Here is a 27,164-nt window from a genome sequence, read left to right on the forward strand (position 1 = left end):
CTTGGCCTCTATAGCGGAGCAGAGAGAGACACCAACGTTGTCCTTCTCCGAGTTCTCCACAGCCCCGGTTCGCAGATATACAGAGAGAGAGAGAGAGAGAGAGAGAGAGAGAGAGAGAGGGAGGGGATGAATGAATGAATGAAGTGGGGATGCATTGAAGGATCTGGGTGCGGAGGACAGGTGCTCCATATTCGCCAATCAATCGCATTGCGCTGCAGTTGGGCTATACAGGTTCTGATTCTCCCGTCTACAATCTCGTCATCGTCAAAAGTCGCCATCTTTTCTTCTGGGTCTGCTCGGGTGTGCAGCTCTCGTTCGCGTTGAGCTCGCGGCAACACCGACCTCGTGAGCTCTGTTTTTCGCTTTACCTCCTTTGTTGCGTTTTTCTTTTGTTGTTGTTGGGTCAACGCGGGAAGCTGCGGACTTTTTCCTTCTCTTTTCTTGGGTTACCTCGGGGATGGGTGGGTTTTTGATTTTCTGATGATGAGATCTTGTTCTGCGTAATGGGCTGTTGAACATGATTCTCTTCAAATTTCCAATACGAAGAAGCAATGATGTTGTTCCGGAACCGACCTGTTGGCTTTCCGTGAAGATTGTTGCCTCTGGGTTTTCATCGGGACTGCTAGTTTGGTGTTTTTGTTCGTTCGGGTCGATTGTCCTCTTCCTGTTTTGGTCATTGGAGATTGCATACGATTCTTTTTAAGCTTTTCTGACATTTGGGTGCGAGAGAGAGAGAGAGAGAGAGAGAGAGAGAGAGAGAGAGAGAGAAAGGCAAGATTGGGTTGCTTTTTGAGTGGTTCTACTTTTTGCTCCCATTTTGCGAGGGTAAGTCGCTGCTTTAGCTTCTATGAATAAGTGAAAATCAAAAGCTTTTATAAATTAAAGCTGAACTAATTTAGTTCTTTCGGTTTCTTATGATCATAGCTTCTCCGAGGATTTATGAAGCTTAATCTGTCAGTCGGTGAAAGTATATTGTATGTTCTTCTTTTTTGTTTTGCGAAATGGGCTGTTGATCATTTCTCTTCAAATTTCCACTTCGAAGCTGTTGGCTTTCTGAAAAAATTGTTGCTTCTGTGTTTTCACCGTACTGCTAGTTTCGTGTTCTTGTTCGTTCTGGGCAATTGTTCCCTTCCTGTATCTGGTCATCAGATATTGCACACGATCTTTTTTTTAGCTTTTTAAACTTTTGTGTCAGAGAGAGAGAGCCAAGATCGGGGTGCCTTTTTGAGTGGTTTAACTTTTTTCATTTTGGCTCTACTTTTTCTTATGGTAATATACTTTCCATAATTCCTCTTTCTGCTTGCATTTTACTTGTCTGAAATGAATGATTTCTCATGGGGAATAAAATTTTATCTTAAGAATGTTCTGGAATGTCTTTAATGGCTTGATTGTTTTAGCCATTGCTACTGTTGATGATATTGTGGAGTGGAGCGGCTTTGAATATATGTTTGTGAAGATGGGTTAATTTCTTGGATGGATTTCCGTTAAAAAGGTCATGTACTAGTGAAAAACGTTTTAGTCCTTTTCCATCTGTGCAGTGCTTCAATGCTTCATTCTCCTTCTTCCATGTGATTTAATACCATATATCTGTATGTGAGATATTTGATGCTTTTGCAGGAGTAGGCTTGCGTTGAACAACGGTGGCAGACTCATTCCTGGCTCTAGAAGCAATTTTTATCGGGATCGAAAAGTGAAGATTATGCTCTTGAAGTGAAGAATCTTGATAGAGGGAGCAACGATGGCTTTTGAGCCGATTGTTTGGTACTGTAGGCCAGTGGCTTATGGGGTGTGGGGGAAGGTTGTCCAAAATGCCTTTGGCGTGTACACTCCATGTGCAGTCGACTCTCTGGTGGTGACTGTTTCTCATCTGGTCCTTCTCGGCCTCTGCTTATATCGAGTATGGCGGACAAAGAAGGATTTCGAAGTGAAGAGGTTCTGCTTGAGGTCAAAGTTGTACAATTATATTTTGGGGGTGCTGGCTGCCTACTGTACTGCGGAACCATTATTCAGATTGATTATGGGAGTTTCAGTCTTCAACTTAGATGGACAGAAAGGCCTAGCCCCATTTGAGGTGGGTTTTCTTCTTCTGTTTTTGTTGTTTTTTTTTATTTTCCCTTTTCCCTCTTCTATTGCTGCCAAGTGAAGTAAGTCTCTTATGGGCTCCTGGCGATCTGTTGTATTCACTTTCCGATGCTGCCACTGCTTTGGCATGCAGTGGTGCATCGTTAATTAAGTCGATTGAAGGGCATTTGTCTCAGTTCGAATATGTGATAAGTGCATGGCATTTTGACAAGACGTGTATCAATGGGCATTTGATAACTTCTGCTACCGTTCTGTACTCTAGCATAGGAGAAAGTTTAGGAGTTAGAATTTGATAAAATTAGGATTAGGATTACACTTCTGAGATGCTCTTCATATCCTTTGATGCCCTCTATTCTATCTTCTGAAGTTGGTCATATTGATTTCAAATTGGTTTATTCTACTGGATAAACAACTTTAATAGCTCTGTATCTTACTCTCGATGTTTCTCACTGTTCCTTGCCTTATGGCATGGAAGGTCACTGCATGTTCTACATCCTTGAGTATTATCATCATCAATTTTATATCACATGCTGCCTTTTTACTTTTAGGTTCCTTTGTATGAAATGGTAATGGTTCTAATTGTAGATGCATGTAGCAATAGGTCTAAATCATGAATTTATGGTATTTTAAGTAAAGATGAAATGATGCTTGTACAAAGAACTGCGTACTAGGATCTTCTTGAGCTAAAGTTGACTGGCCAATACCCACATATATTCTTTCAAATTAGTTTTGAGTTTATTTGTCCAAGTTGGTTGTTGGAACCTACATATTTTGCAGCTTCCTGCTTCTAGCTGCTGATATTTGTAGTCAATGAAACTGTGCTTAATAGATTTTCATAGATAATGAGAAACATCTAGTCATTATCAAAATGCCTATAGTTTACTTCATTTAGACTTACTTTTGTATGCTTGACATTTAATCCCGATCCTTCTTTTCCAGATTGTCTCGCTAATGATTGAAGCGCTTACTTGGTGCTCCATGCTGGTCATGATTGGTTTGGAAACTAAAGTATATGTCTGTGAATTTCGCTGGTTTGTGAGGTTTGGAGTCATTTATGCCTTGATAGGGGATGCTGTGATGTTCAACCTTGTTTTCTCTATGAAGGATTTCTACAACAGGTTCGAACTTTACACTATTGTTTACTTGCACCACTTCTTATGGTGTACAGTACTTGTTCTTTGTTTTAGTTGCACGGTCCATAATGTCCTCCCACATGGCAGTCCATACATCTCGTCCTTTTGGTGTCCATCAAAAAACAGGCCGAAATTGTTAATTTCAGTAGAATTCTAGCTGACACGTACCTTGGGACATGTATGTGTTACCTTGTGAGGCCTTGCTAGCAAATTTGTAACTTGAGTTCCATAATATGCTGTGAACAAATTACAGCATGCTCCTAATCTGTTACAGCATGCTGAATCATGTGCTTTTTGTTGTTTTGCAGTTCTATACTGTATTTGTACATCAGCGAGGTTGCTGTTCAGGTATGCCCTTCTGCTACTTCCTAATTCCTGTCACTTTCACAACATAATTTTGATGCTGATAATGTTGTATCTTGCTCTGACAATAAACGAAAATTCTGCACCATAAGGCTTGGGGAGAGAGCTACATATAGTTAATGCATGATCTTAGATATAGTTTAAACTATATGGTTGGCGCCCAAAAATGTTTTTATAAGTTTTTGGTTCTTTTGAGAATGATGTAATTCTTTCTTTAGTGTTAGCCAATGATAATTTTATTGCTACCCAAGGAAAAATTTTGCCATTGTGTGTTGTACAAGTGAAAGTCTAGTTCAGGTTTATAAGGGCCGTGCTTATTAGTGTTTCAGCTTAAATTAATAGGGAGGAGAGTTGTTTATGTTCTATAAGGTTACACCTTTTTATAATCTTGGAAAATGTTGGAAGTATGAACAGATCATAATTATTCTTAAAATCAGATGTCAATGTTCGCAATGTTCATGTATCTGAATTTCGTGTCATTAGGTTGGCCGATGGAAAGAAAATACTAGTATAGTACCTATCTAGATCTGAATGCTCAATAAATGTCTACTTTGGCTAATCATGTTGTATCGTTGTTCTGGTGTAGCTTTTGTTTGGGATGCTGATGGTGTTTTATATGCCCACTTTGGATCCTTATCCTGGCTACACCCCTGTGCGGACTGAATCAGTCCAAGAAACTGAATATGAAGAACTTCCTGGGTCAGAGCAGATATGTCCAGAGAGGCATGTCAATATTTTTTCAAGTATGTTTATCTTCCATAGCATGCCTATCGTATGATGCTTGCGAATGTCATGTTGCATTTTGCTGCTAAAAGTAAGTTCTTCTTAAAAGGATAGGGAGCTACTGTAAGTTGTAAAGCATGTACCAACTTATTTAGGAGCTTTAGCCTTCACATGAAGGCTCGGTGTCTGATTTAAATGCTTTAGGACTCTCCCTCGTGGTAGGTTGGGATTGGTCTAAAGATAAAGCATAATTGATTATGATTGGAAAGGCAAATCAGGGGTCTAGAGAGATTAAAACATAAGTTTTATTGCTTTGCTTTTGTGTAGAGACTGAAACCACTACTAATTTATCTAAAAGCTTAAGTTGATGTATGGAGGTGCAGTTCAATTTTTAAATGTCACATGTTCTAACAAAATCATATGCTTAGTAGGTTGTCCATGTTTGCAGTAATAAACCTGTCATGCTCTGCTAAGGACTGTCTTTGATTCCAACATTCTTAAGATACCTTGCATCAGCATCGAGGTCGAAACCAGCCCTATCTGCATTTGCATATCCCACAACACTATCATATCCATGATCCCTGTACAACACTCTCATAGCACCTCTAATACATAAGGGAATGTGGACAGGCTCCACATTGTGGCCATGAGTTCAAGGGCTGACATAATAAAGTAGCCAGCTTTTCACAGTCTAATTGTCTAGATTCTAACCTAACTAGCCATACCTGAATTTACTTAGAATGAGTCGTAGGTTACTCTGAATGTTTTAATGATTGAACCTAGTCTTTATTTTGCATGGGTATAGACAATTTCTTCACTTGAGCATCATTTTTTTTCCATTTCTTGTCTTGCTTTTGGTAATTAAGAGCTATTTGGAGAACTGAAAGCAACATCAGAACAGATTGAGTTAAAACTTATTTACTGACTTTGCTGAAAATTTCTAAAAGCATTTGCAAATGCGTCTCTTTATTTGATACTTTTGAGGCGATAGAGCACTTATATGCTTAAGGAAAAAGTTAGTCATCTGGATGTTTTTGTTTTAGTACTTTTCTGAAATACCTGCTTTTGATTGATGGCGATGAATCTTTTTCAGTTTGGAAAATAGGTCAGTACACCCTTATGTGAAAATAGATTTGAAAGACAAGACCTAGGATGACCTTATTCTTCAGAATTTTGTTTTGACTAGAAAAGTTCCCTATATGAAGTTTTCTCTTGTATCTTCTCAACAATGAGACAATGATCAAAGGAAAACAATGAAAAATTAATTCGTAGTTGACCTTCTTCCTGCACATTTCCTAACAGCGCCTATCCCAGGGGCACAGAGAAAACAGTTTTTATTTGATTTTATTTTCTTTGGCTGTTATGAATATGGTAAAAGTTCTTCAGTCTTAATAGCTATGCTTACTATTTTTCCTCAAGATTGACTAATCTTTAACTATGGAATTTACCCATGATTATGTTGCTCCTTAATGTGGTTTCCAATTGCTTTACACTTCCTCTAAAACAAATAGTTCTTGACAGCTACAAATGGGGTACTGTTTTCACAGAGGAAGAACAGATTATTATCATAAGGAAGAGCACATTGAACTTTGGCAGAATCAAAAGTATATTATTTTTCATAAATTGGTTAATTGGCAGTTATCCTCTTTGTACGTCCAAGTTGTTGCTGTTGTTCCCTTGTATGAAAAGTATGGACTCTGGACACTGTGGGTCAGAAATCTCATTCTGTTTGCAATAATCAGTCCTTCAATACCTAATTACTGCGCCATATCAGTTGGATCTATCCTTTTGTTTGCTTGCTTTGTAATACTTCAGAGAGATGTTATAGACTATGTATCTTCTCAAGAATATATTTGAGGACCTTAGCATGTTTTGATACAATTCATTTTGCTCTCCTGTGCATTTCTAGGAGTACTTTTTTCATGGATGGGTACACTGATGAAGCTGGGTTATCGAAAACCTCTAACTGAGAAGGATATCTGGAAATTAGATACATGGGATCGAACAGAAACACTGAACAGCAAGTATGAATACTCCCAGTTCTAAATTGTTGCAATCTATATGATCTGTATGAGTCCTAGTTAAAGTCTGCTAATTTTGTAGGTTCCAGAGGTGTTGGGCTGAGGAATCCCGGAGGCCCAAACCATGGCTTTTAAGAGCTTTGAATAGGAGTTTGGGGGGAAGGTAAGCTTAGAGGTTCTGTGTATAATCTTTGTCACTCTGTGAACTATCCACATCAAGTCCTTAAATGTTGACTCTGCCTTGTAGCAAAATTAGTCATTTCATAATTTGGAAAATGAAAAAAAAAAAAACAAGTCCTCTAAATTTTATCACTTGAACTTTTAGACGAGAAACAAAGAATTGCAGACCATTGCTTGAATTACTGAAAATGTAAACTGATGAAATTGAACAAATCTTTGTAACACTCATGTATTAGGTACTTTTCATAATTCCACAAAAATATTAGCTGGTTAACTCAAAGTTGTAACCTCAGCACTACGTGGGAGAATCTGCCGACTCTTCTGAATTTATTGCATTAGTACCAACTATTTATCTTTTTGACTTCTTCTCTCGTAAATTTCCTTTGAGTGCTAAATAAATAGTTTATTTATGTGGGATATTTCCACAATGGAGTAGTTCTCAAAAGCTATTTGTCTTTGTGTCTTACTACTCAGATGCTATTGACTTAGTATGGCAATGCATTTATGTGGATCAATTATCAAGGATATGCATGTAATGGTGGCCATGTGTTTGTTGGTTAGATATTCAAATAGGAAAACTTTGACAGACTGTAAGTGTAATCTGCTGAATATGAGTAAGGGCCGTTCTCCTAATGAATTTGGTTGCTTGGGCAATAGATATTTGTTGTCATCTATCAAAATTTGGAGGTTATCCAAAAACCACAAAAATTTTTGCAGAGTTGTGTTGGTGTATTATGTTGGTGAGAGCAATAATTCGTTACCGGGGATTGAATTTGTTTGGCTACATGTCTCAAAATTTATCTCTAAGGGCTGCATCTGTCGTTGGAGACATGAAGTTGGATATGAATAGATGAAATGAACAACTCCTCTTGATAGACAAGAGGATCATTATTCCTCATGATTTCTGAACTCTCATGGCTTCTTAGAAGGAAGCTTCACACTTTAATGTACTTGAAGCATCAAAATACTTATAATCCAACCTTTTGTAACAGGAGATTGGAGGGTTTCTTTGGCTAAGTCTATGAAAATTCATCTCTAACACTTAGTTTGGGAAGGAGGGAAAGAATAGGAGTAGAAAGAAAACCTAAAGAAAGATTTAGATAACCCTATTTGGAGAACTTTTGAGGAATGTGGGTAAAGATTGAAATTTCAGGGAGAAGATGTCTGTGGGCCCTACTCGTTTTGTTCTTCACCAAATGATGAAGAAACCTATGAAGTTAATATTTAAGCAACTCAATATACCAAAATATCCCCTTCTTTAATTTGAAAATAGATACAATAGATGACTGGAAGGTCAAAAAAGTAATTTCCACTCATTTTCTCTCTCTTTCTAATCATAATAAAATGTTAATTTAACCACTTCTTCACCTCTTCTTTCCACCCTCTTCTTTCCACCCTTTCCAAACAATGATAAGTAAAATAATTTCCCTTGCCTTCTCTTTCTCCACCTCATTTTTCTACTTACATTTTCTTTGCCCTCTAAAACTTTTCTTAAACACTGTAATGACTGGCTTCCTTTGACAGTCGTTAATCTGATGTGTCAGAGTGTTGATCTTGATAGATGAGCTGAGTTATTGGTTTCTGGATCTCTCCTAGCTGCTTAAAAGTAGACTTCTCTCATAAATTCCCTTGAAGCATTAAATACTTATAAGCCAGTAAAATTGCGAGAGACAGTTTGTGTTCTGTTTGAGCTCTTTTGTAGGACTTCATTAGTAATTAGATGATAAAAATTGTGTATAAGTTGAAGGAGAACTTGTTGACCCAAAAAAAAAAAAAGTTGAAGTGGAACCTTGTTAGAAAGTCCAACCCAAAAGCTTAAGTTATTAGGTGGAGGGAGACCACATGAATATAAAGAGCATTTAGGACCCGTTGTCAATCGATGTGGGATAATACTTCAACACCCCCACTCACGTGCAATCCGGATTACGAGCAGCATGTGAAATTTTGACTATGTATGTTCACGTGGAATTTTTGCCACGCACATTCACGAAAGGGATAGTATTGGCTCTGATACCATGTTAGAAAGTTCAATCCAAAAGTTTAAGCTATTAGGTGGAGGGAGATCTCATGAATATAAAGACCATTTCGGACCCGTTGTCAATCGATGTGGGATAATACTTCAACACCCCCACTCACGTGCAATCCGGATTACGAGCAGCATATGAAATTTTGACTATGTATGTTCACGTGGAATTTTTGCCACGCACATTCACGAAAGGGATAGTATTGGCTCTGATACCATGTTAGAAAGTCCAACCCAAAAGTTTAAGCTATTAGGTGGAGGGTGACCTCATGAATATAAAGACCATTTAGGACCCGTTGTCAATCGATGTGGGATAATACTTCAACAAACCTGATTATCGAGATTACCGGTTATTCCACTCTTTCTAGGAAAGGTGCATAAAAGGATAGAGGTTTCTTCCATTAGAAAGAGATTTGGACTTGTGCAGCACAGAGTACCTTATTCCTTTGGTCTGTGACATGGGAAAATATCTATAACCATGGACAACTTGAGAAAGAGTTGAATGCGCCGTGTGTTTTCCTTCATCCTTGGTCGGAGGAAACTTCATGCAACCATGGCTTCCTTTGATTGGTGGGTTACTAGATGGACATCAATTTCATTTGATTTTAGTTAAGTTTACATGTGGGTGATATCTATTACTTGTAACCTACCAATCAAATTGCATGGTTGGAAGAAATTTCGGATTGAAGAAAATGTTGGCCTAGGTGAATTAGTCTGCAGTTGGCCATGCTTCTTTGTAGGGAAATTATCTGTTTTGGTGTTACTTCCAAAGGTAATATTAGCATCTTTAGTGCTGGCTGTGTGTGAATTAGCAGATAATCATGGTTCAACTTTGGCAAAATAAGGGAGTTGATGACTTGCTTGAGACAGTTGCAGCATTTCCATTCGGGCAAATTCTGGTTTTTGGTTATCCCCTTCATGTGAACTCTATGTCATTAGATAAATAGAATTCATGTGGACTATATGTCATTACATAAATAGAATTATGTTTCAGGGGGTTGAATATGCTTTTCAGAAGATCAATATGCGAAGCTGTTAATGTTTGGTTTGTTGCTGTCAGTCTTCTTAAGCGAGGACAGTCACATATTTTTGTGTTCTAATAATAGGGACATTGGGTCCTCCTGTATAGGTCTCCATGCGAGGGGTATTTCCTTTTCTTATTAGTCGTGTCTACATGGCAATGTTTTGAAACTGATCTAGGCACAAGACACTTAAGATGCATACTACAGTCATGATGACATGAACTACTTTTTATGCCTTGAGGATGGGCTTTCCCTGTTCTTTCCTAACTTGATACATCGAAGAGTTTCAGTACCCTTCCCTGGAAAAAAAGAGTTTCAGTTATATGGTTGGCTATCTTTATGTGTAATCTCATGTCATTTCTTTTTGGCTAATGAAAACTTGTTTCCTCGGTCTATTTAAACAATGCATCAGTGAATTTTATGCGTAGACATTAATCAGATGGAGAACTCTAATTAGAATTCTTAGAGTGACACTGCAGGCTGAGAAATGTAAAGCTATTAGCAAGGTCATAACTCATAAATGGCCTTTCTGAGAATGGTTGTCTCTAAACTGACCTTTGTGGTAGTTGACTTCTAGATGAAAGTTTGTTGTGAAGGTAATTGCATAGATTGATAAACATTCCGGCGGTGGAACACGGTCAGACAACTGTTTTATCGTATATTATTTATGTATACAAGTGAGATTATTCAGTATAAACAGCTGAAATATGCTGGGAGTGAAGCTGTTTGAGCAAGATATGAGCAATATTTGGTGTATTTGGTAGCAAGAACTTGTGAGATTGTCAGCTACTGTATTTCCAGGTCATATACATATCAAGACAAATTATTGTCTTACATGATTTACTCTGTATTGACATCGGGCTTTCAAATTAATAGAAGCTGTGAATTACAGGGACAAGAGTGAAAAAATCGAATATGAAGAAGAAAATAACAAGAAATGAAAGGGATCGAATTTCACAGCAAAGGCTGTTACAGATAGCTAAATTGCTTCTTTGACAAGGCAGGGAGTGGTAACTTATATCACGGGTGGAAACTTTGCGCGGAGTTCCATCACTATTAACGGGTGGCTCCATGCTCAAGCCTTTCGAAGATAGCATTATGACTTTTCACTTGCTAACTGACTAGCTCCCACTCTGCTTCCAACATATTCATTGTCAGCTGTTTGAGTCCGCTAATCTCTAACTCGTGAACTTAGTTGATACAAAGCTATATTATAGCACCCAAGTTTTCCGATTTGGCAGCTTGCTGCTATATGGAGAGAAACTTCTTACACTTTTTTATATTTTATATAGAGATCTCTCTTCCTCATGAATTTATCTTGAATTGGGATCTTTTGCCTAAACTTTATCCCAGTTTTGCCGAGGGAGCAACCCCACTTTTAACCTTGAATTCTGCTCGTGGTGGTTGAGTAGGGGTTTTAGGAGAAAGTGTAAGCGCACTTGCAGCTTTTAAAGAGCCAGGAGTCTGGCTATGCTGCTACCATGCCATAATCTATGCTTACGAATGCTTTCTTTTCTATCTTTTCTAAATGAAGAAAAGATCCTTTTTCTCCGAAACATCCTTTTGTGGCATCATGTTTGTAGTTATCTATTGTCGATTGCTTCTTTAGACTAGTAGTTGGCTGGTGAATACTATTCTTACTGCATTTTTCTTCATTTTGTAGGTTTTGGTGGGGTGGATTCTGGAAGGTATAGAACTAATACACTTGACATTATACTTGCATGTTATATTTGCATTTGATCAGCTAGCTTTATGGAACTCCAATTTGCATGCATGATAATTGGTCCAAATAGAGTTGAAAATCTTTGCCGTACTTCATAATATTTCTCTACACTTGTTCTTGTATGTTTGTTTGGGATGACTTTTAATTTTTTTTTTTACCTTGTTTAGATTTTGCGGCTCATGCAGTTTGAATTTTATTTAACGTGAAGTACGTGAAACCTTTCTAAAGATATGAATGTTGACAAGTAAATCGGTGTATAAATTTTACATAAATTTAAAATAGAATATCATTTTAAAATTTTGGCGAGCAAAATCCACAAAAATGAAAGGGTGCGTTTATTTAACGGAAATGAACATTTTGGAAAATATTTTCCTAAAAATGATCGCTTGAATAACTCACATAAATGAGTTACGGAAATATATTTTCATCATCAACAAAAATGTTTAGGCATAAATTGTTGTTGATCATGAAAATATTTTCCGTTGACTTATTTTTTTAGATGATACAAACAATCATTGTTGCGAAAATGTTATCCATAATTTTTTGTGAAACATTCCCCGCTCTTTATTACAAAGTTACATTTTTGTCCTTATACTTGCTGCTGACTACTGCTAGAGGCTAATTTTTGTTCTGAATTTTAAATTTTGTACTCTATAGATAGTCACTAAGTTGTTATTACTTATATATCTCATCCATTGCTAACAATTTGTTGTGATCTGCTGAATTGTGTATAGATTGGGAATGATGTTTCACAATTTGTGGGGCCACTCATCCTCAACAGCCTTCTACAGGTTAGTTTCAATTTTTGATGATTTTTGTAGCATTTCTTTTTAGATACCCCGAAGAGAAATCTCTGTGTGCGTGTGTGAACAGACAAATGCACACACATTGACTGACATAGCGAAATGGAAATTCGGTATGTTATTACCCACCAGTTTTGTCCTCTTTGGTGAAAGAAGTTGGTGGTTGCTTCTTGTTGTGCCATTTCTTTTTATACCCTCTGATTAGCTTTTCTTTTCCTAGTTTAAACTGGCTTTATAGAATGTTAACGCAAGCCTATGACTTGTTTTTCCATCATATGCACATTATGTAGTGTTATGTTTTTTCTTAACTTTCTCATTGTTTTCGATGAATTATCTGCAGTCTATGCAACGTGGGGATCCAGCATGGATAGGTTACATATATGCGTTTTCAATATTTGTTGGCGTGGTATGACATTAATTCTCCTTTTCTCTTACTATCAAGTATCAATTGATTGTTTGTCTCATTAAGTGCTTCAAATTTAGTTGATTTGCTTCTAGTAATTTTTTTTTTCCGCGTTGCATATGGTAATATTCCAATTTGCAATTGATAGTTCTTTCTCTTAGATTGTCATGTTGGTTATCTGAGGTTAATCATTATGCTATTGATGTAATGAACCTTGAAATTTAATTTATATTCTTGAATCTGAGATTATTGATTTTGAATGATTTGGTCCAGGTGGGGGGCGTGTTATGTGAAGCTCAGTATTTTCAAAATGTCATGCGTGTTGGTTACCGCCTGAGATCTACTTTGGTAAATTTCCTTCCCTTTCTCCTAGCTGTTACTAAAGTAGGAACTGATATTCTTCTCATCCAAAATTTTTCTATTTTTCAATCCAAATTTTTTCTATCAAGTTCTGTTTTTAGACATCCCTTTTGTTTTGTTTTCTTTCCTCCATTCTCATTTGAAAGACAACTGCATATATGACAGTGCGTGCACTTGGGAGCATGTACATAATGAAATGCATTTGTACTTACACATAGCTTCAGATGAAATTTAAGAGTATGATGTCAGTGACCCTAAAATTCCATTGTTAATTAAAATTTAAGATATCTTCCCTCTGCATGTGCAGCTTCTTGTATGATCTGTTTCTCTTTAGAACATGAACTAATGATATCATAATCGAATCCCTATATAACAACAATCAAACTGCTCCTTGTGCTGACTAATTTTTTGAATTGTGTCCCTGTTTTGTGCCTGGCCTAATTTTCCTCTGTAGAACACTTAGATAAATACTTCTCTCTCTTTTTATTTTTTTTTAGTTCTTTTTATATTCCTGCCTGTGCCGAAGCTTCATCATAGTTACCTGTATTGCTGACTTCACTGTTTGTAGGTTGCTGCTGTCTTCCGCAAATCCTTGAGGCTAACTCATGAATCTCGAAAAAAGTTTGCGTCTGGAAAAATCACCAACTTGATGACAACTGATGCTGAAGCACTTCAGGCATGTGTCATATTCATTTACGAGTAAACATACCTACTTGTAGCTAGTCATAGCTGAGTCGCATTTTGATTTAGCAGTCTTATCTGGAAGTTGTAATTGCTATTGTTATAATTGTTCCTTTTTCCAACAGCAAATATGTCAATCCCTCCATACTCTGTGGTCAGCTCCATTTCGTATAGTTATAGCAATGGTGCTTTTATACCAGCAACTTGGGGTTGCTTCACTGCTTGGTGCTCTCATGCTTGTTCTTTTATTCCCTACACAGGTACCCCAGTTTTTTATTCTGTTTATTTTATATTAAGTTCTGTTATACCTGATTTTTGTCTGTCTATGAGGTAAATCTGCAGCATACTAGGTAATAATGCTAATAGTGCGATAAAGGTTAATGTTGATTGTACATCAAATCAAGTTTGATGATTGGAAATTGTGAAACTTGTCTCCTATATCTCGTATATCTTATTGTCCTCTTAAACTGACATTATGCATGTTCAGCGCCAGTGGTTATAGTGTTTTTCTTTTTAAAGTGATAAAGATAGCTAAAATATCTGGAATAAATAAACAACTCTCCATTGTTTTGAATAATGCTTTGTTGAAAAAGCATCCTGACCTTTGAAGGAACTACAAGCTGATGAAGCATTGACCCTTGACTAAGTTTACTTTTTTCTGTAATGCTAAGTGATAATTCTAGTCATTGGACTAGGTCAAAAGTCTTAGCTCTGATTTGTCATGTTTCCTCTGGTGTTATAAAAGGATGGTGCACGACATTTTAAATGCACGTAGCCGCTTTATTTTGGATAACTACATGGATAAAGTTAACATGTGCTAGTGAAGGTCGGTCGCGACAGCTTGTGATATAGCTTTCTTGAGCACTATGGTAGGCAATTTGATCTGTATGGTATACTTCACCCTAGTTCTGGTTTGGAAGTCACTTTATTCAAATTAGGATGAAGAATGCATGATTACAAGGTGAAGTTGCAAATTCCTCTGCTAGGATCATCATTTATACTCTGTGAAGTGCACTGAGGCTGATTTGCCTTCTAGATCTATGCCAAATAATTTGAAAAGCATAATTTGGGTCGCTAATTTGTTGTGAACAATTGTCTTTCTCAAAAGTATAAGCCCTTAGGAAAAGGGCTCACAACGTGTATCTAGCAATTTCTTTTAACAGTCCCCTCATATTTAATCCAGACCTTCTGTGTGAAACCCAACATCTGGACATCATTACATTATCGGGAAAATTGGAGACTAGAGCACTATGACAAGAAAAATGTAGATTGACTGGCAGATGGAATGCCAAGAGTTGAAGCCTTGGCTTGTTATCTAATACCATGTTGACCATCTGTTTTTCATAGAGCTTAAGCTGGTAGCAAACAGGTTCTCGATCTATACTTGAGATATACTTCTTGAATTTTTTTTTTTGGTTTACACAGTTTGGTGATTAGATTGAAGAGTAGGAAGAGATGGTCACTTACCTAAACCTGATAGTGGGGATAAAGGCGGAAGCCTTGAGCTTTTGCTTCATGTGTGAGGAATAATAATGTTGCAAACAGATGTTTTAAATGAGCAATTTTTTGTTAATGAATTTATCCTTGTCTGCTTGCACAGAAAGCGGACATTTAATTAACTCCTGTGGTAAAAAGAGAGGCTGCCCGTTCAACATTTGTGATTTGCCATCTTTAGAAGCGCTAGATTACATTGATGAAAATGCGGGCAAATTTCTCTTCATTTGAGGTGGTGTCTTGGAATGCTACTGTCCTGCTATAAAAAGAGTTTGAGAGGGATTATGGGACAAAATTTTTTCCATATTTCTATAATCCTTTTCCTTTAATAGCTTTTATGTCTTGCATGCAAAATTGCAGATATGCCAAATGAAGTGTGTGTCTAGTAAACTGAAAATTAGAATATTATTTAGGTGATATCCTTGGTCTTAGTATATTCTTATTGATTCATTTTATTTTTTAAATAATTTTACTTGAGAATGTTAGTAATAAATACACTTTAGGGTTCTGCAAACTGTCAATTAGCCTTCACTGTCTCTGTGAATTTCTTCATCTAATAGCTTCTTTTAATTTTACTGGAAACAGACTTTTGTTATAAGCAGAATGCAGAAATTTTCCAAGGAGGGGCTGCAACGAACAGACAAGAGAATTGGCCTCATGAATGAAATTTTGGCTGCAATGGACACTGTGAAGTATGATTTCATCTTTAGAACAGCTCTTTTTGAGTCATCATGAAAATTAAGCATTTGACACTTTTTTTGGGCTTAATATGCTTCAGATGTTATGCATGGGAGAGTAGTTTCCAACGCAAAGTTCAAAGCATTCGGACTGATGAATTGTCATGGTTCCAAAAGGCTCAAACATTAGGAGCGGTATAGTGCTATAATATAATTTCTGTAATACCAACTTTATTTAAACTTGGATCATGGAGATTCCTGTTTGTACCTTTAAAGAGGTTGAGTATTACTGTTTCATATCTCGTAGTACGGTTTAGTTTATACTGTGTCATGTATCTAGTCGAGGGAGGAAAGCAACATTCTTGACGTCTCAGCATGGTTTTCACTTCTCTTTCCACAAACTCGTATTGATTTTACTGGAAAGGAAAGGAAAGTGTGCTGTTATGCTTAGATTTTCCTATGGACTTCACTCAGGGGACAGCTAATAGATTTTACCGGTTGTTAAAGGACAGCGGATTGTTGGAGCCTGAAAATAGTGTTAGATAAATTAACTGGTTTCTCAAAAATGCGAATAAACACACTAAGCCTTAATGAAAACACAAATTAGGATGGGGCTAACTTTGCTCAGCTTCCTTCTTGGTGATTAAAAAGTTGACAACTTGTTTTGCTTGGATTAAAAAACTAAGTAAATATCATGATTACCAAGAAATGTTTCTTATATGGTGCCCAGCTCTGGTTTAAATATTATGTGACAATGGTTTATCATTGGTAGAAATTTTGATGACCATAAGGTTGTTATTTTAAGTACTGATTTATTGTCTTTTTCCACAGTTAAATAGTTTCATACTGAATAGCACTCCGGTTGTGGTGACTGTTATTTCTTTTGGAATGTTCACTTTGCTTGGCGGAGATCTGACACCAGCAAGGGCATTTACATCTCTTTCTCTCTTTGCTGTTCTCCGGTTTCCACTGTTCATGCTCCCTAATATAATAACTCAGGTATTTTGAAGTTCTGTTTATAATGAAACTGCTCTCGTCTTTGCTTCTATTTTGCAGAGTGCACTTAAAGCATTGATGTCTCTGATATAGGTGTTATGACTTTTGAGTGCTTACAACCTGTCCGATATTGTCTTCTATCTTTTACATGTTCTCTGCTAGAAAAGGTTAAGAGAAACATTTTCTCATTTATCGTGTCTTAAGAAGAGGATGGCAGCTCGTATTTTCCTTCTTTTCTCAGGTTCCCTTCATTCAGTTGAAGAAGTTCTCTAAGTTTGGAGTTTTAACTGTTTAATCATTCTTTAGAAAATTGCTGCTTGCTCAAATCTCTTGTTTATTTCTTGGATGTGTTTATTATGATGTAATTCTAACTTATATGTGCTTTGAAGAGATGGGAAATTCTTGTGCCTCAATATTGTTTGAAAATGTTTCATACATGCGATAATTTGATGAAATGCTGAGTTTTTTTTTTCGCTCAAATGAAATTTTGAGTTGACTTTCTCATTTTATCAGTAGAATTACCCTTTTTGAAGAAAACATTATCGTTGACATATATATGAGTTCTATGGTTTAGTTTTCTCCTTAATTGATCTTGTCCCAGTTTTCTCTAGGGTTTGGGTTGTTTCTAGTCAACTGTCTTTAGCTTGGAAAAGATTTTCATTCTGTCAGAAAATTGTTCGGAGTATATTTGTATTTTCTAGAGATAACTGAAGTTTTAATATGGCAATGGCAATGATTGGTGGTAATGGGTGGCGACAGTACCACTAGTTGATTATTAAGGCAATGGTATTGGTGAGAAGGAGGTGGAAATCATTGGTATGTGTAACTGTTAACCGTGATGTAAAGTACAAGAATTCAGTGGCATGATCCCATGCCAGAGAATTTTGGTCCACTTAATTTTCTGGAAGCATTTAGTATCGATTTCATTTTTGTCCATGAACCCCTGCTTATTACTTGTGTGGCATACTACTGACCGAATGGAAGTCTTAAATGCAAAAGAACTTTGATGGTAAAAAAACAGTAAAATGTGTAAGATTGTTGAGTTTCATTTCCACTTTACCCCTTTTTATTGATCTTGCAATCTATTTTTAATGTAGTTTGTACATTGTCTTTCATGTCGAGCACTTCATTGTTGTCGCTGATATTGTCTTCTGCTAGATGCAATACATGATTAACCAGCTCTTAATGTTTCCATAATGTTTTCAAGCTTCTAATGCTGTTTTACATGAGCAGACTGTAAATGCAAATGTATCCTTGAAGCGACTGGAGGAGCTTCTGTTAGCTGAGGAAAGAATTCTTTTGCCTAATCCCCCTCTTGATCCCGGACTACCAGCGATAACCATCAAGAATGGAAACTTTTCTTGGGATGCGAAGGTCTTGTTTTTAACTTGGAAGTTCCTGTATTTTCGTGTGTATGCATGCATATGAGTACAAGCATCGCTTTTATAGCAATTGGTCCTTGCAGATGGCAGAACTGTGTGCATGCAAATACTAGGGTACAATTGTAAAAAGCACTCTGTGCTTTGAGCCTTAGAAATGTAGTTTTTCACTCCATATTGATTAGCTGTTTCCTGGAGAAAGCAAACATATAGATAAATTGAAATCATTGATTATAGAAGAGGAAGAGGAGATATAATGAAAAAGAGCTGAGATCTGTCTTAATTATTAGTTGCTTAACTATTTCTGATTGTAAACTCATTCATTTTATGGATATCCTTTTACATGCTCACTCATAAGCATTTGTAACAGGCTCCTTAAATAAACAAGAGACTACCATTTTCTGCTTGTCAATATGTACAGTTAGGATGTTTTATAGCTAGAGGCAATCTATAGCAATTGACAACTTAGTGACTTACCTTGTCATGTACTCTGTCTAATGCAAAAGGCGAAATACTCTTGCAAATGCAATTGTCTGTTTTTTTGCAATTGCTTAGATACACCATTGAAGTGCATGATCTTGTACTTCAGGCAGAGAGGCCCACACTGTCGGATGTAAACTTGGATGTTCCAGTAGGCAATTTGGTTGCGATTGTTGGTAGTACTGGAGAAGGAAAGACATCACTGATATCGGCAATGCTTGGGGAGCTTCCTGCAATTGGAGATGCAAATGTGGTTGTTAGAGGAACAGTTGCTTATGTTCCTCAGGTTTCGTGGATTTTTAATGCAACTGTGAGTATTAAAGCCTTTCCTAATTCTCTCATGAATTTCTTTTTGCTTATATTACTGTCCTGTGAACATTCGCTTTACTATCTGAACATACTGAATTTTACTACTGGAGTGTGCTTTTCTGCACTCTAATATTAATATCAATAAGGACCTCTTGGATTATTCATACCCAACTAAACCTTTCATTCCTCGAAATCATTATATTCAGCATGTACATAAATGATCTCTTGCAGGTTCGTGATAACATTTTATTTGGATCTCCTTTTGAATCAAGAAGATACGAGAAGGCAATAGATGTGACTGCATTGCAGCATGACCTTGACTTGCTACCTGTAAGTTTAGTTCTGATAATTGTATCTTTAATGTAGTTCTTGTGGACTTGCATTGTGCTAGCAATTCCATGCTGTTCAATGTTCTTTGCCAAAATCTTCAGCATTCTGACATGAATAATCACCAGGGTGGTGATCTAACTGAGATAGGTGAAAGAGGGGTGAATATAAGTGGTGGACAAAAGCAGAGAGTTTCTATGGCACGGGCTGTGTACTCAAACTCAGATGTCTACATATTTGATGACCCACTGAGTGCTCTAGATGCACACGTTGCTCGACAGGTACTTAATCCTCCTAGATAAGTTTGCTCTGCATTCATTGTTTCTAATTTTAGTTTTGTTGAAAAAATATTTACTTTCGATCTTTTATCATGTCAAGGGTGGCTTGAACATATAAAGTTATAATTTTCTACCTGCTGTTATCAGATCCTTTGTCTTGTAGTCTTGCAATTTCCTGAGCTTTGTAAGATTGTTTTTACCTGTCTTTCACCATCTGAATTAGTAAAGCAACTGATTTTGAGATGCAAGCTAAGTTGCGCGCGTATATGTGATCTACCAAAGAACATCTTGGTTATTTAACTTCTCTTTGCAACTTATTAATATATTCCATGATAGTTATCCGTAGATGTACAGAAGTTCTGAAAACTAAAGAGTTCATGATTCAGAAGCAAAAGAGTACTGTGTGAATGTTATTATATGAGTGCGTGTGCAGACAGATAAGGATGCGTTGCAACTTGGATGCAGATTTTGCTTCCACTTTCCCTGGCTTCATATCTTAGCTCTGTCATTGTGTGATTTTAGCTTGTCCAGTATATGCACTAGATGCTATCTAGTTTATTCTGGCTGATTCTCCATGGTTCATCTCCAGGTATTTGATAAGTGCATCAAGGGAGAACTAAGCAAGAAAACCAGAGTGCTTGTCACAAATCAGCTTCATTTTCTATCACAAGTAGATAGGATAATCCTGGTACATGACGGTAAGGTGGAAGAGGAAGGAACATTTGACGAGCTCTCTTGCAGTGGCAAGCGATTTCAGAAGTTGATGGAAAATGCGGGTAAAATAGAGGAATATGTGGAGGAGAAGGAAAATAGTGATTTAGTTGATGAGAAGAGTTCGTCAAATCCTGTTGCTAATGGGGTTGCTAATGATGTACCCAACAACTCAAGCAACCCAAGTAAGAAGAAGGAAACCAAGTCAGTGCTTATTAAGCAGGAAGAAAGGGAAACGGGTGTTATTAGTTTGAAAGTATTGGCCAGGTAATAATATTTTCTTTAGGTACTCCAGAACTAAAACGTAGTACAAATTCTTGATAATGGCTCAATTAGAAGTAAAAGTATGCCCAATTGATTCTTCTAATATCCAAGGGCTTCAAAGTACCAGTGTATAAAGTATTTTTCCACTGAAGGTAGGTACAGTCACAGGAGGAACTTGATGATATTAGAGATCTTTGGTAGTCTAATTCACATCCTTTTAAATTTCTAGGAGTTTTTGACACAAAGAAATTTGAGGAAGAAGCTTTATTATTCATGTCTTTACAGCTAGGTTTCTTCTTTGGTAACAAATGTGGTAGAAAATTGAAATAGCAGGAAACTGTTCCGTTAGTAGAAGCTCGAGCTTGATATTTTCTTATGCATGCCTCTCAATTCTATGGAGGATGATAGAGCTTATTATAATTCTATTTACAGTTTTGTTCAGATGGGAGAGGTAGGCTGGGAACTAAGATGGAGAGAGAAAGTTTGGGAAATATAAATTAGGGAGAATAAACAGATGAGGGTAGAATCTATGTACTTAACTTTTTCCTATCGAAAAGCAATAAGGCTAGAAACATCTTTAGGATTGGATGGCTTTACAGCAACAATATTTATGAGAAAATGTTCGGAAAATAATTCTTTGTCGAATTTTTGTTAATTTTCTTTTGCATCGTAATTAATGTTGCATGTCTTCCTTCTCAGATATAAAAATGCACTGGGAGGCATGTGGGTGGTTATGATCCTCTTTTCATGTTATATCCTTACTGAAGTTTTAAGAGTTTCAAGCAGCACATGGTTGAGTTATTGGACAGATCAAGGTACCCAAGTGGGTTACAACCCGGGCTTCTACAATCTGATATATGCACTTCTATCATTTGGTCAGGTATAATGCAAGATGGATGCAGTTATTTGACAATTTTTGCAGACTTTTCTTTTCTGCAGGAATCCATGTGCATATGCTACTTTCTCTAGTAACTATGACCTAAAGAAAAACTAGAAAGGACTTTTTTATTAAACAAATATGTTTGCTTCGTTTGCCTGCTGCTATTATGCATGGACTACATTGACAAGATCATTAGTTTATTGGAAAGATGAGAAAGTATCTCCTGAAATCTCTGTACTGACGATCCGTGGATTCATTTTCAGGTTTTAGTGGCTCTGGCAAATTCATACTGGTTGATAATATCAAGTCTGTATGCAGCAAAAAGATTGCATGATGCTATGCTTAATTCTATCTTAAGAGCTCCGATGGTTTTCTTTCACACGAATCCTCTTGGCCGTCTCATTAATCGGTTTGCCAAGGATCTTGGAGACATTGATCGCTTTGTCGCTCAATTAGTTAATATGTTTCTGGGTATGGTGTCGCAGCTTCTTTCTACTTTTGCTTTGATAGGGATTGTGAGTACAATGTCCTTGTGGGCTATAATGCCACTTCTGGTCTTGTTCTATGGAGCCTATTTATACTATCAGGTATGTCCATCCTTCTGTGAATGTTTTCCCACTTTTGTTTATGGAGTAATAGAAGCTGATACTTTGTTGTTTAGTACTTTGGATAGTTTAGTTTATGAAATGTCTAATATTATTTGGCATGATGAATTGATTATAGTCTGACAATTTTAAAAGATTAAAATGGATTTTAGCACTCAATGCAGAGAAAATCGAACCTGTTTTATTAAAAGTTCAGAAACTTCTGTGATCAAGTGCCATGACTCTTTTGCTTTTGAAATTTATGACTGCTTCCTTTGACCTCATCTTTAGGTTTGGTTGGACATAAATAAAATCACAATGAAGCCACAAAGGAAAACGATGGATCAAGTCTTTTGCCTTCGTTTTTAGGCTTTTGTCAGTTGCTAAAAAAATGCAGATTTGTTGTTGCTTTGTCTTGTTTTGTAGCAAAAACTGATAATGTCCGATACTTTTCCACATTTTGTGGCTATTTATTATTCTCATGCGATTGCTACTTTTTGTTATCCTGATTCCTGACTTAAAGTTTCGACATTTTTATGTGAAAGTTGTGGCAAGCTACTTCAAGTATTAACTATGTGCACTTAAAAAAAATTGTAGACGAGTAAATTAAAGATTGGAAATTGTTGCTACCAATGATTTCCCAAATATTCAGCACTTTAGTAATTTAAATTGCTTACGTCATATTTCCATTCAATATTTTTCGTTTTAGAAGTAATTGGTTGCTATTTTTCAACTCTGAGTTCTTCAACGCCTTTGGTTGGAATGACCGCTGAATTACTAGTCAGCATTCAGGTTGCTGCACGTTGATCCAAATTCTTCAGCCTTCCACTGCTATGCATAGTAATTTTAGACTGATGTTTGTTTTTTCAATAAAAGTCATCTGTTCTTTTCATGTAGAGCACAGCTCGTGAAGTGAAACGTTTAGATTCCATAACAAGGTCCCCTGTTTATGCACAATTTGGAGAAGCGCTGAATGGTCTATCAACTATCCGGGCATACAAAGCTTATGATCGCATGGCCGAAATAAATGGAAAGTCTATGGATAACAACATTAGATACACTCTTGTGAACATGAGTGGAAACCGTTGGCTTGGAATTCGTCTCGAATTTTTGGGTGGCCTTATGATATGGTTTACGGCAACATTTGCAGTCATGCAAAATGGAAGAGCAGAGAATCAGCAGGCTTTTGCATCCACTATGGGTCTCCTTCTTAGTTATGCCTTAAACATTACAGGATTGTTGACTGGAGTGCTGAGGCTTGCAAGTCTCGCTGAAAATAGTCTAAATGCTGTTGAGAGGGTAGGCACATATATAGAATTGCCTTCAGAGGCTCCACCTATTGTTGAGAGCAACCGCCCCCCTCCGGGTTGGCCGTCATCTGGATCCATAAAGTTTGAAGATGTTGTCCTACGTTATCGTCCAGAACTTCCTCCAGTACTGCATGGGCTATCTTTCACTGTTTTTCCAAGCGACAAGGTTGGAATAGTCGGAAGAACTGGTGCAGGGAAATCTAGCATGATTAATGCTTTGTTTAGGATTGTTGAACTAGAAAGAGGAAGAATCTTGATTGATGATTATGACATTGGAAAGTTTGGGCTGATGGATTTACGCAAAGTTCTTGGAATAATACCACAGACACCCGTGCTCTTTTCAGGTGAACCGTATGTAATATATTGTTAATTAATCTTAATATAATAGAGTTCACTTTACCAGGATGGCAATAGCCTTTCTTTGATAATTTGGATAATTTTCCTTGTGACTGAATCTGTTCCCTTTTTGTCCAGGATCCGTGAGATTCAATCTTGATCCTTTCAGTGAACATAATGATGCTGACCTTTGGGAGGCTTTGGAGAGGGCACATTTGAAGGATGCCATTCGTAGGAACTCTTTAGGCCTTGATGCAGAGGTACATATTTTGTTTCTTCCTATTTTCTAATGATTCAGGCTGTTGCAACTGATCAACTAGCATGATAAAGCAAGTGCAATTGATTCCACTTAAGTGCATTGTCACGTGCATAAAGTTACCTCATGTAGTAGATTTCCTTAAATTGGCTTTCCCTGAAGCGATATAATAGGGATTTGGATTCCTATTCACCTGCGAATGAAATCTGGGGTGACAAGAACACTCTTGTTGAGTCTGACCACCAACAGTGGTTGCCATTGATATTAGCTCTGCATAGTGTACTTAGAATGAGTTCCATGCTCAAATAGGGGTACTGATTTCTCTGCATTCATGAAGTGAATTTCTTTTATACCATTTCTTCAACCCTGATGTTTCTGCTTCTATTAACATGGATATTAAGAATTTGCTGGTAGTAAAATATCACCACTTAGCCGCAAGGTAATTTACTCGTCAGTCTCTTCATTTTGAGGTTGAAGTAGATAGTCGAGGATCTGCAGTTTTACTTTGTCCTGCTCCATATCCATGTCCACTTCCTTTTTCATTCTGTTGCCTGAAATTTTCCGTGACAAAATTCTTTGTTTTACCAGCATGTCTGCTAACATTGTTGGACATGACCTTAGAATGATTTATGTCATGCTTTCTGACGTCGGACGATGAGTTCCACAAGAAAGCATAAATCTTTAGGCTTCACAACCAAAGCTTCCTAAGCATCACATCCAGGGTTTCTTAAGCATCACACCTAAGAGAAGAATTGCATCACACAATCCCAAAGCAAATACTTGCTAAATTCAATGATATATCACCTCTAATGGCAAGAAAGAATTATAATGATAAAAAAAAAGTACTACTCTAAGTCAAAGTAGGAAATCTCTAATATCCTCTTAGAATTAGGTATATAAATTCAATTGAAAACAAAGAAAGCCACCATATGTGCACTAATTTTTGTGGTAAGTCAGATATCTAATGTGTGATTTGGCCTTTCAATTCTCAACCGTTCTCAATGCAAGGTGATATGATCAGGCCTTTCTAATGCCTCTAATATGCATATAAGGAACATAGATTTATATTTTTTATCATTATATTATTAGAAGATTATTTTTTGGCAATCACCTCCATAATCATTTGGCAAAAGCATCGTTATAAACTCAAAAAAGATGATCTCTCTTGATGATTTTAGCTTTGTTGACTATTATGTGAAATTATCTCACATTACATCCAGAAAAATTTGTACAGATTTATGTTAGATCATGTTTTATTGGAACATTAATGGGGCATATTAAGTGGACTTATTAAGCTTTTTTTTGTTTTTTAATCTCATCAATGTAAAGGATAATTAACATAAGAGAAGTGGGAGGGAATGGAGTTTTCTGATGATGTGACTCAACCAAATAGCTCATTCTTCCCACTTTTCTTATTATTTATAGATTTTGATTTTTGTGATCAAGAAAAGTGTAACTTCACTTAGTAGCAACATTTTCTATACCGTTTCCAGGTTTCAGAAGCTGGAGAGAATTTCAGTGTTGGACAAAGGCAGCTTTTAAGTCTTGCTCGAGCGTTGTTGCGAAGATCAAAAATACTGGTTCTCGATGAAGCAACCGCAGCTGTTGATGTTAGAACGGATGCTTTAATCCAGAAAACTATCAGAGAGGAGTTTAAGTCGTGTACAATGCTCATCATTGCTCATCGGCTAAATACGATAATTGATTGTGACCGCATCCTTCTCCTTGATTCTGGCCGGGTAATAATATCCTCTTTCCACCATGTGTGATTCCATATCATCAAACCTGCATCTAAGAGTATTACATGCTTTGGAAATTCACCGAAACGAGCTTGTTTAAGCTGGACGACAGTTTTTCTATGTTATCCCAGGTCATGCATTAATTTCTCTGGCTTGTGTTTTAGGTTTTGGAATACGATCCCCCGGAGGAATTGTTGTCTAGAGAAGGAAGCGCCTTCTCTAAGATGGTACAAAGTACCGGGGAAGCTAATGCTCAGTATTTACGCAAGTTAGTTGAGGAAAGCAGATCTGGCAGAGAAGAGAACAAGCGGTTGGATGGACAGAGGAGATGGCTCGCTTCATCACGTTGGAACGATGCTGCTAAGTTTGCTCTGGCTGTCAGTCTCACTTCTTCTCAAAATGATCTTCAAAAGTTGGAAATTGAGGATGAGAACAACATTCTGAAGGCGACCAAGGACGCGGTCATAACTCTGCGGGGAGTTTTGGAAGGGAAGCATGATCAAATAATTGAGGAATCCCTAAATCAGTATCAGATCTCTAGCGAAGGCTGGTGGTCGGCTCTCTATCGAATGGTTGAAGGTAAACTTGTCTAACTGTGTTGCTGTCAAAATTAACTGTCATTATATGTAGGACAGAAGTTACTACAGAAATCCAATTTTTTTTCATAGAAGAGATGTCAGTGCATCTGATTTAATGTGATTAGATGTGATTAAATGACTGAAAGTCCTTTGTGCTTTTACATTATCCTGCCACCAAGAAAAGCCTTCAATGCATCTGACAACTCGAATATATCACTCCATGCTTTACTAGTTTGGCTATTGTGAATACAGTTTTGGATGTTTGTGTCTCTAATCATTTTACCTGATTTACTTAGCCTCTTAAGTGAAGGCAGAGTAATGATAACTTCACAAATTTATATGCGGTGGCTTTCTTATGCTCATACAGGACCTGACGATATCTTTCTTCTATGTTTCTGCAATTAGGTCTTGCCATGATGAGCAAGTTGTCGAGAAATAGACTTCACCGATCGGAATATGGTTTTGAAGAGGGAAGGTTTGACTGGGACCAAGTTGAGATGTAGAGAACAGCATGATTCTGTACGTATATTTTGAAGTAGTGTCTAGTTTTTCTACAAAAGACCTGAGTTATGAGATGGCTATGGCAGCAAAACGCCTGGATCTCTTTCTTTGTGCATTTTGACTCGTCACTGTGGCCTAGGATCAACATAACTGCCGGTTTTTGATAATATGAAGACGACAATTGAAGAACTCAGAACTGTAACTATTTCGACAGAGTTTTCATCTAGATTGGAATGTATTTCTGTTTTCGAATTTTTGCTCACTCGGTGTTGGCTGAGAAGCAGCCGGATTCTCGTAGTTGTTGCTTTGGTCTTATCAAATTAGGCAATAAAAGATATGATCTTAATTTCTTGTTGTTCCGATGTCGTAAGTCAACTTCATATTCCTGTTCTACCACCCTTCACTGTTGCCACCATGACCATCAACTGGCCACCACCTCCGCTCGATCTCCACCACCATTGCCACAACCATCTAGCACCGCCACCATCACTTTGACAACAAGTTGTACAGGCAGCGGCAATGGTGGAGAAGTTGGAGGTGTGGCGGCG

At 37.1% G+C, this 27,164-nt stretch overlaps 1 protein-coding gene across 2 annotated transcripts; it reads left to right on the forward strand.

Annotated features, from left to right (window-relative positions):
* On the forward strand, positions 1 to 26,970 carry LOC115684143 (ABC transporter C family member 2). 2 transcript variants are annotated; one of them, XM_030608842.2, is made up of 28 exons: positions 1 to 231; positions 1,618 to 2,071; positions 3,022 to 3,200; positions 3,524 to 3,563; positions 4,165 to 4,321; positions 6,211 to 6,325; positions 6,405 to 6,485; positions 11,211 to 11,235; positions 12,005 to 12,061; positions 12,414 to 12,479; positions 12,750 to 12,824; positions 13,405 to 13,512; positions 13,643 to 13,777; positions 15,597 to 15,703; positions 15,790 to 15,883; positions 16,520 to 16,687; positions 17,918 to 18,058; positions 18,653 to 18,853; positions 19,084 to 19,182; positions 19,308 to 19,460; positions 20,047 to 20,435; positions 21,132 to 21,312; positions 21,576 to 21,899; positions 22,794 to 23,550; positions 23,681 to 23,802; positions 25,292 to 25,537; positions 25,702 to 26,116; positions 26,521 to 26,970. In XM_030608842.2, exons 2-28 carry the CDS (start codon positions 1,739 to 1,741, stop codon positions 26,616 to 26,618), a joined length of 4,866 nt encoding a protein of 1,621 aa, XP_030464702.1. In that variant the 5' UTR covers positions 1 to 231; positions 1,618 to 1,738; the 3' UTR covers positions 26,619 to 26,970. The 2 variants fall into 2 exon arrangements, with proteins under 2 accessions (XP_030464702.1, XP_056158645.1); XM_056302670.1 differs by lacking the exon at positions 1 to 231 and adding an exon at positions 321 to 345.
* Positions 26,971 to 27,164: the final 194 nt, after the last annotated feature.

This window comes from Syzygium oleosum, unplaced genomic scaffold (assembly GCF_021117445.2).
Source record: "Syzygium oleosum isolate NSW1041296 unplaced genomic scaffold, Sole_v2.1 Sole_v2.24, whole genome shotgun sequence".
Lineage (NCBI taxonomy): Eukaryota > Viridiplantae > Streptophyta > Magnoliopsida > Myrtales > Myrtaceae > Syzygium > Syzygium oleosum.

What these genes read in the sequence shown, in the direction of transcription:
- LOC115684143 (XM_030608842.2), top strand. Translation starts at nt 1,739, where the DNA reads ATGGCTTTTGAGCCGATTGTTTGGTACTGTAGGCCAGTGGCTTATGGG. An exon ending in TCAGCGAGGTTGCTGTTCAG is followed by an intron (nt 3,564 to 4,164) that starts GTATGCCCTTCT and finishes GTTCTGGTGTAG; the next exon opens with CTTTTGTTTGGGATGCTGAT. An exon ending in TCCCTAATATAATAACTCAG is followed by an intron (nt 16,688 to 17,917) that starts GTATTTTGAAGT and finishes TTACATGAGCAG; the next exon opens with ACTGTAAATGCAAATGTATC.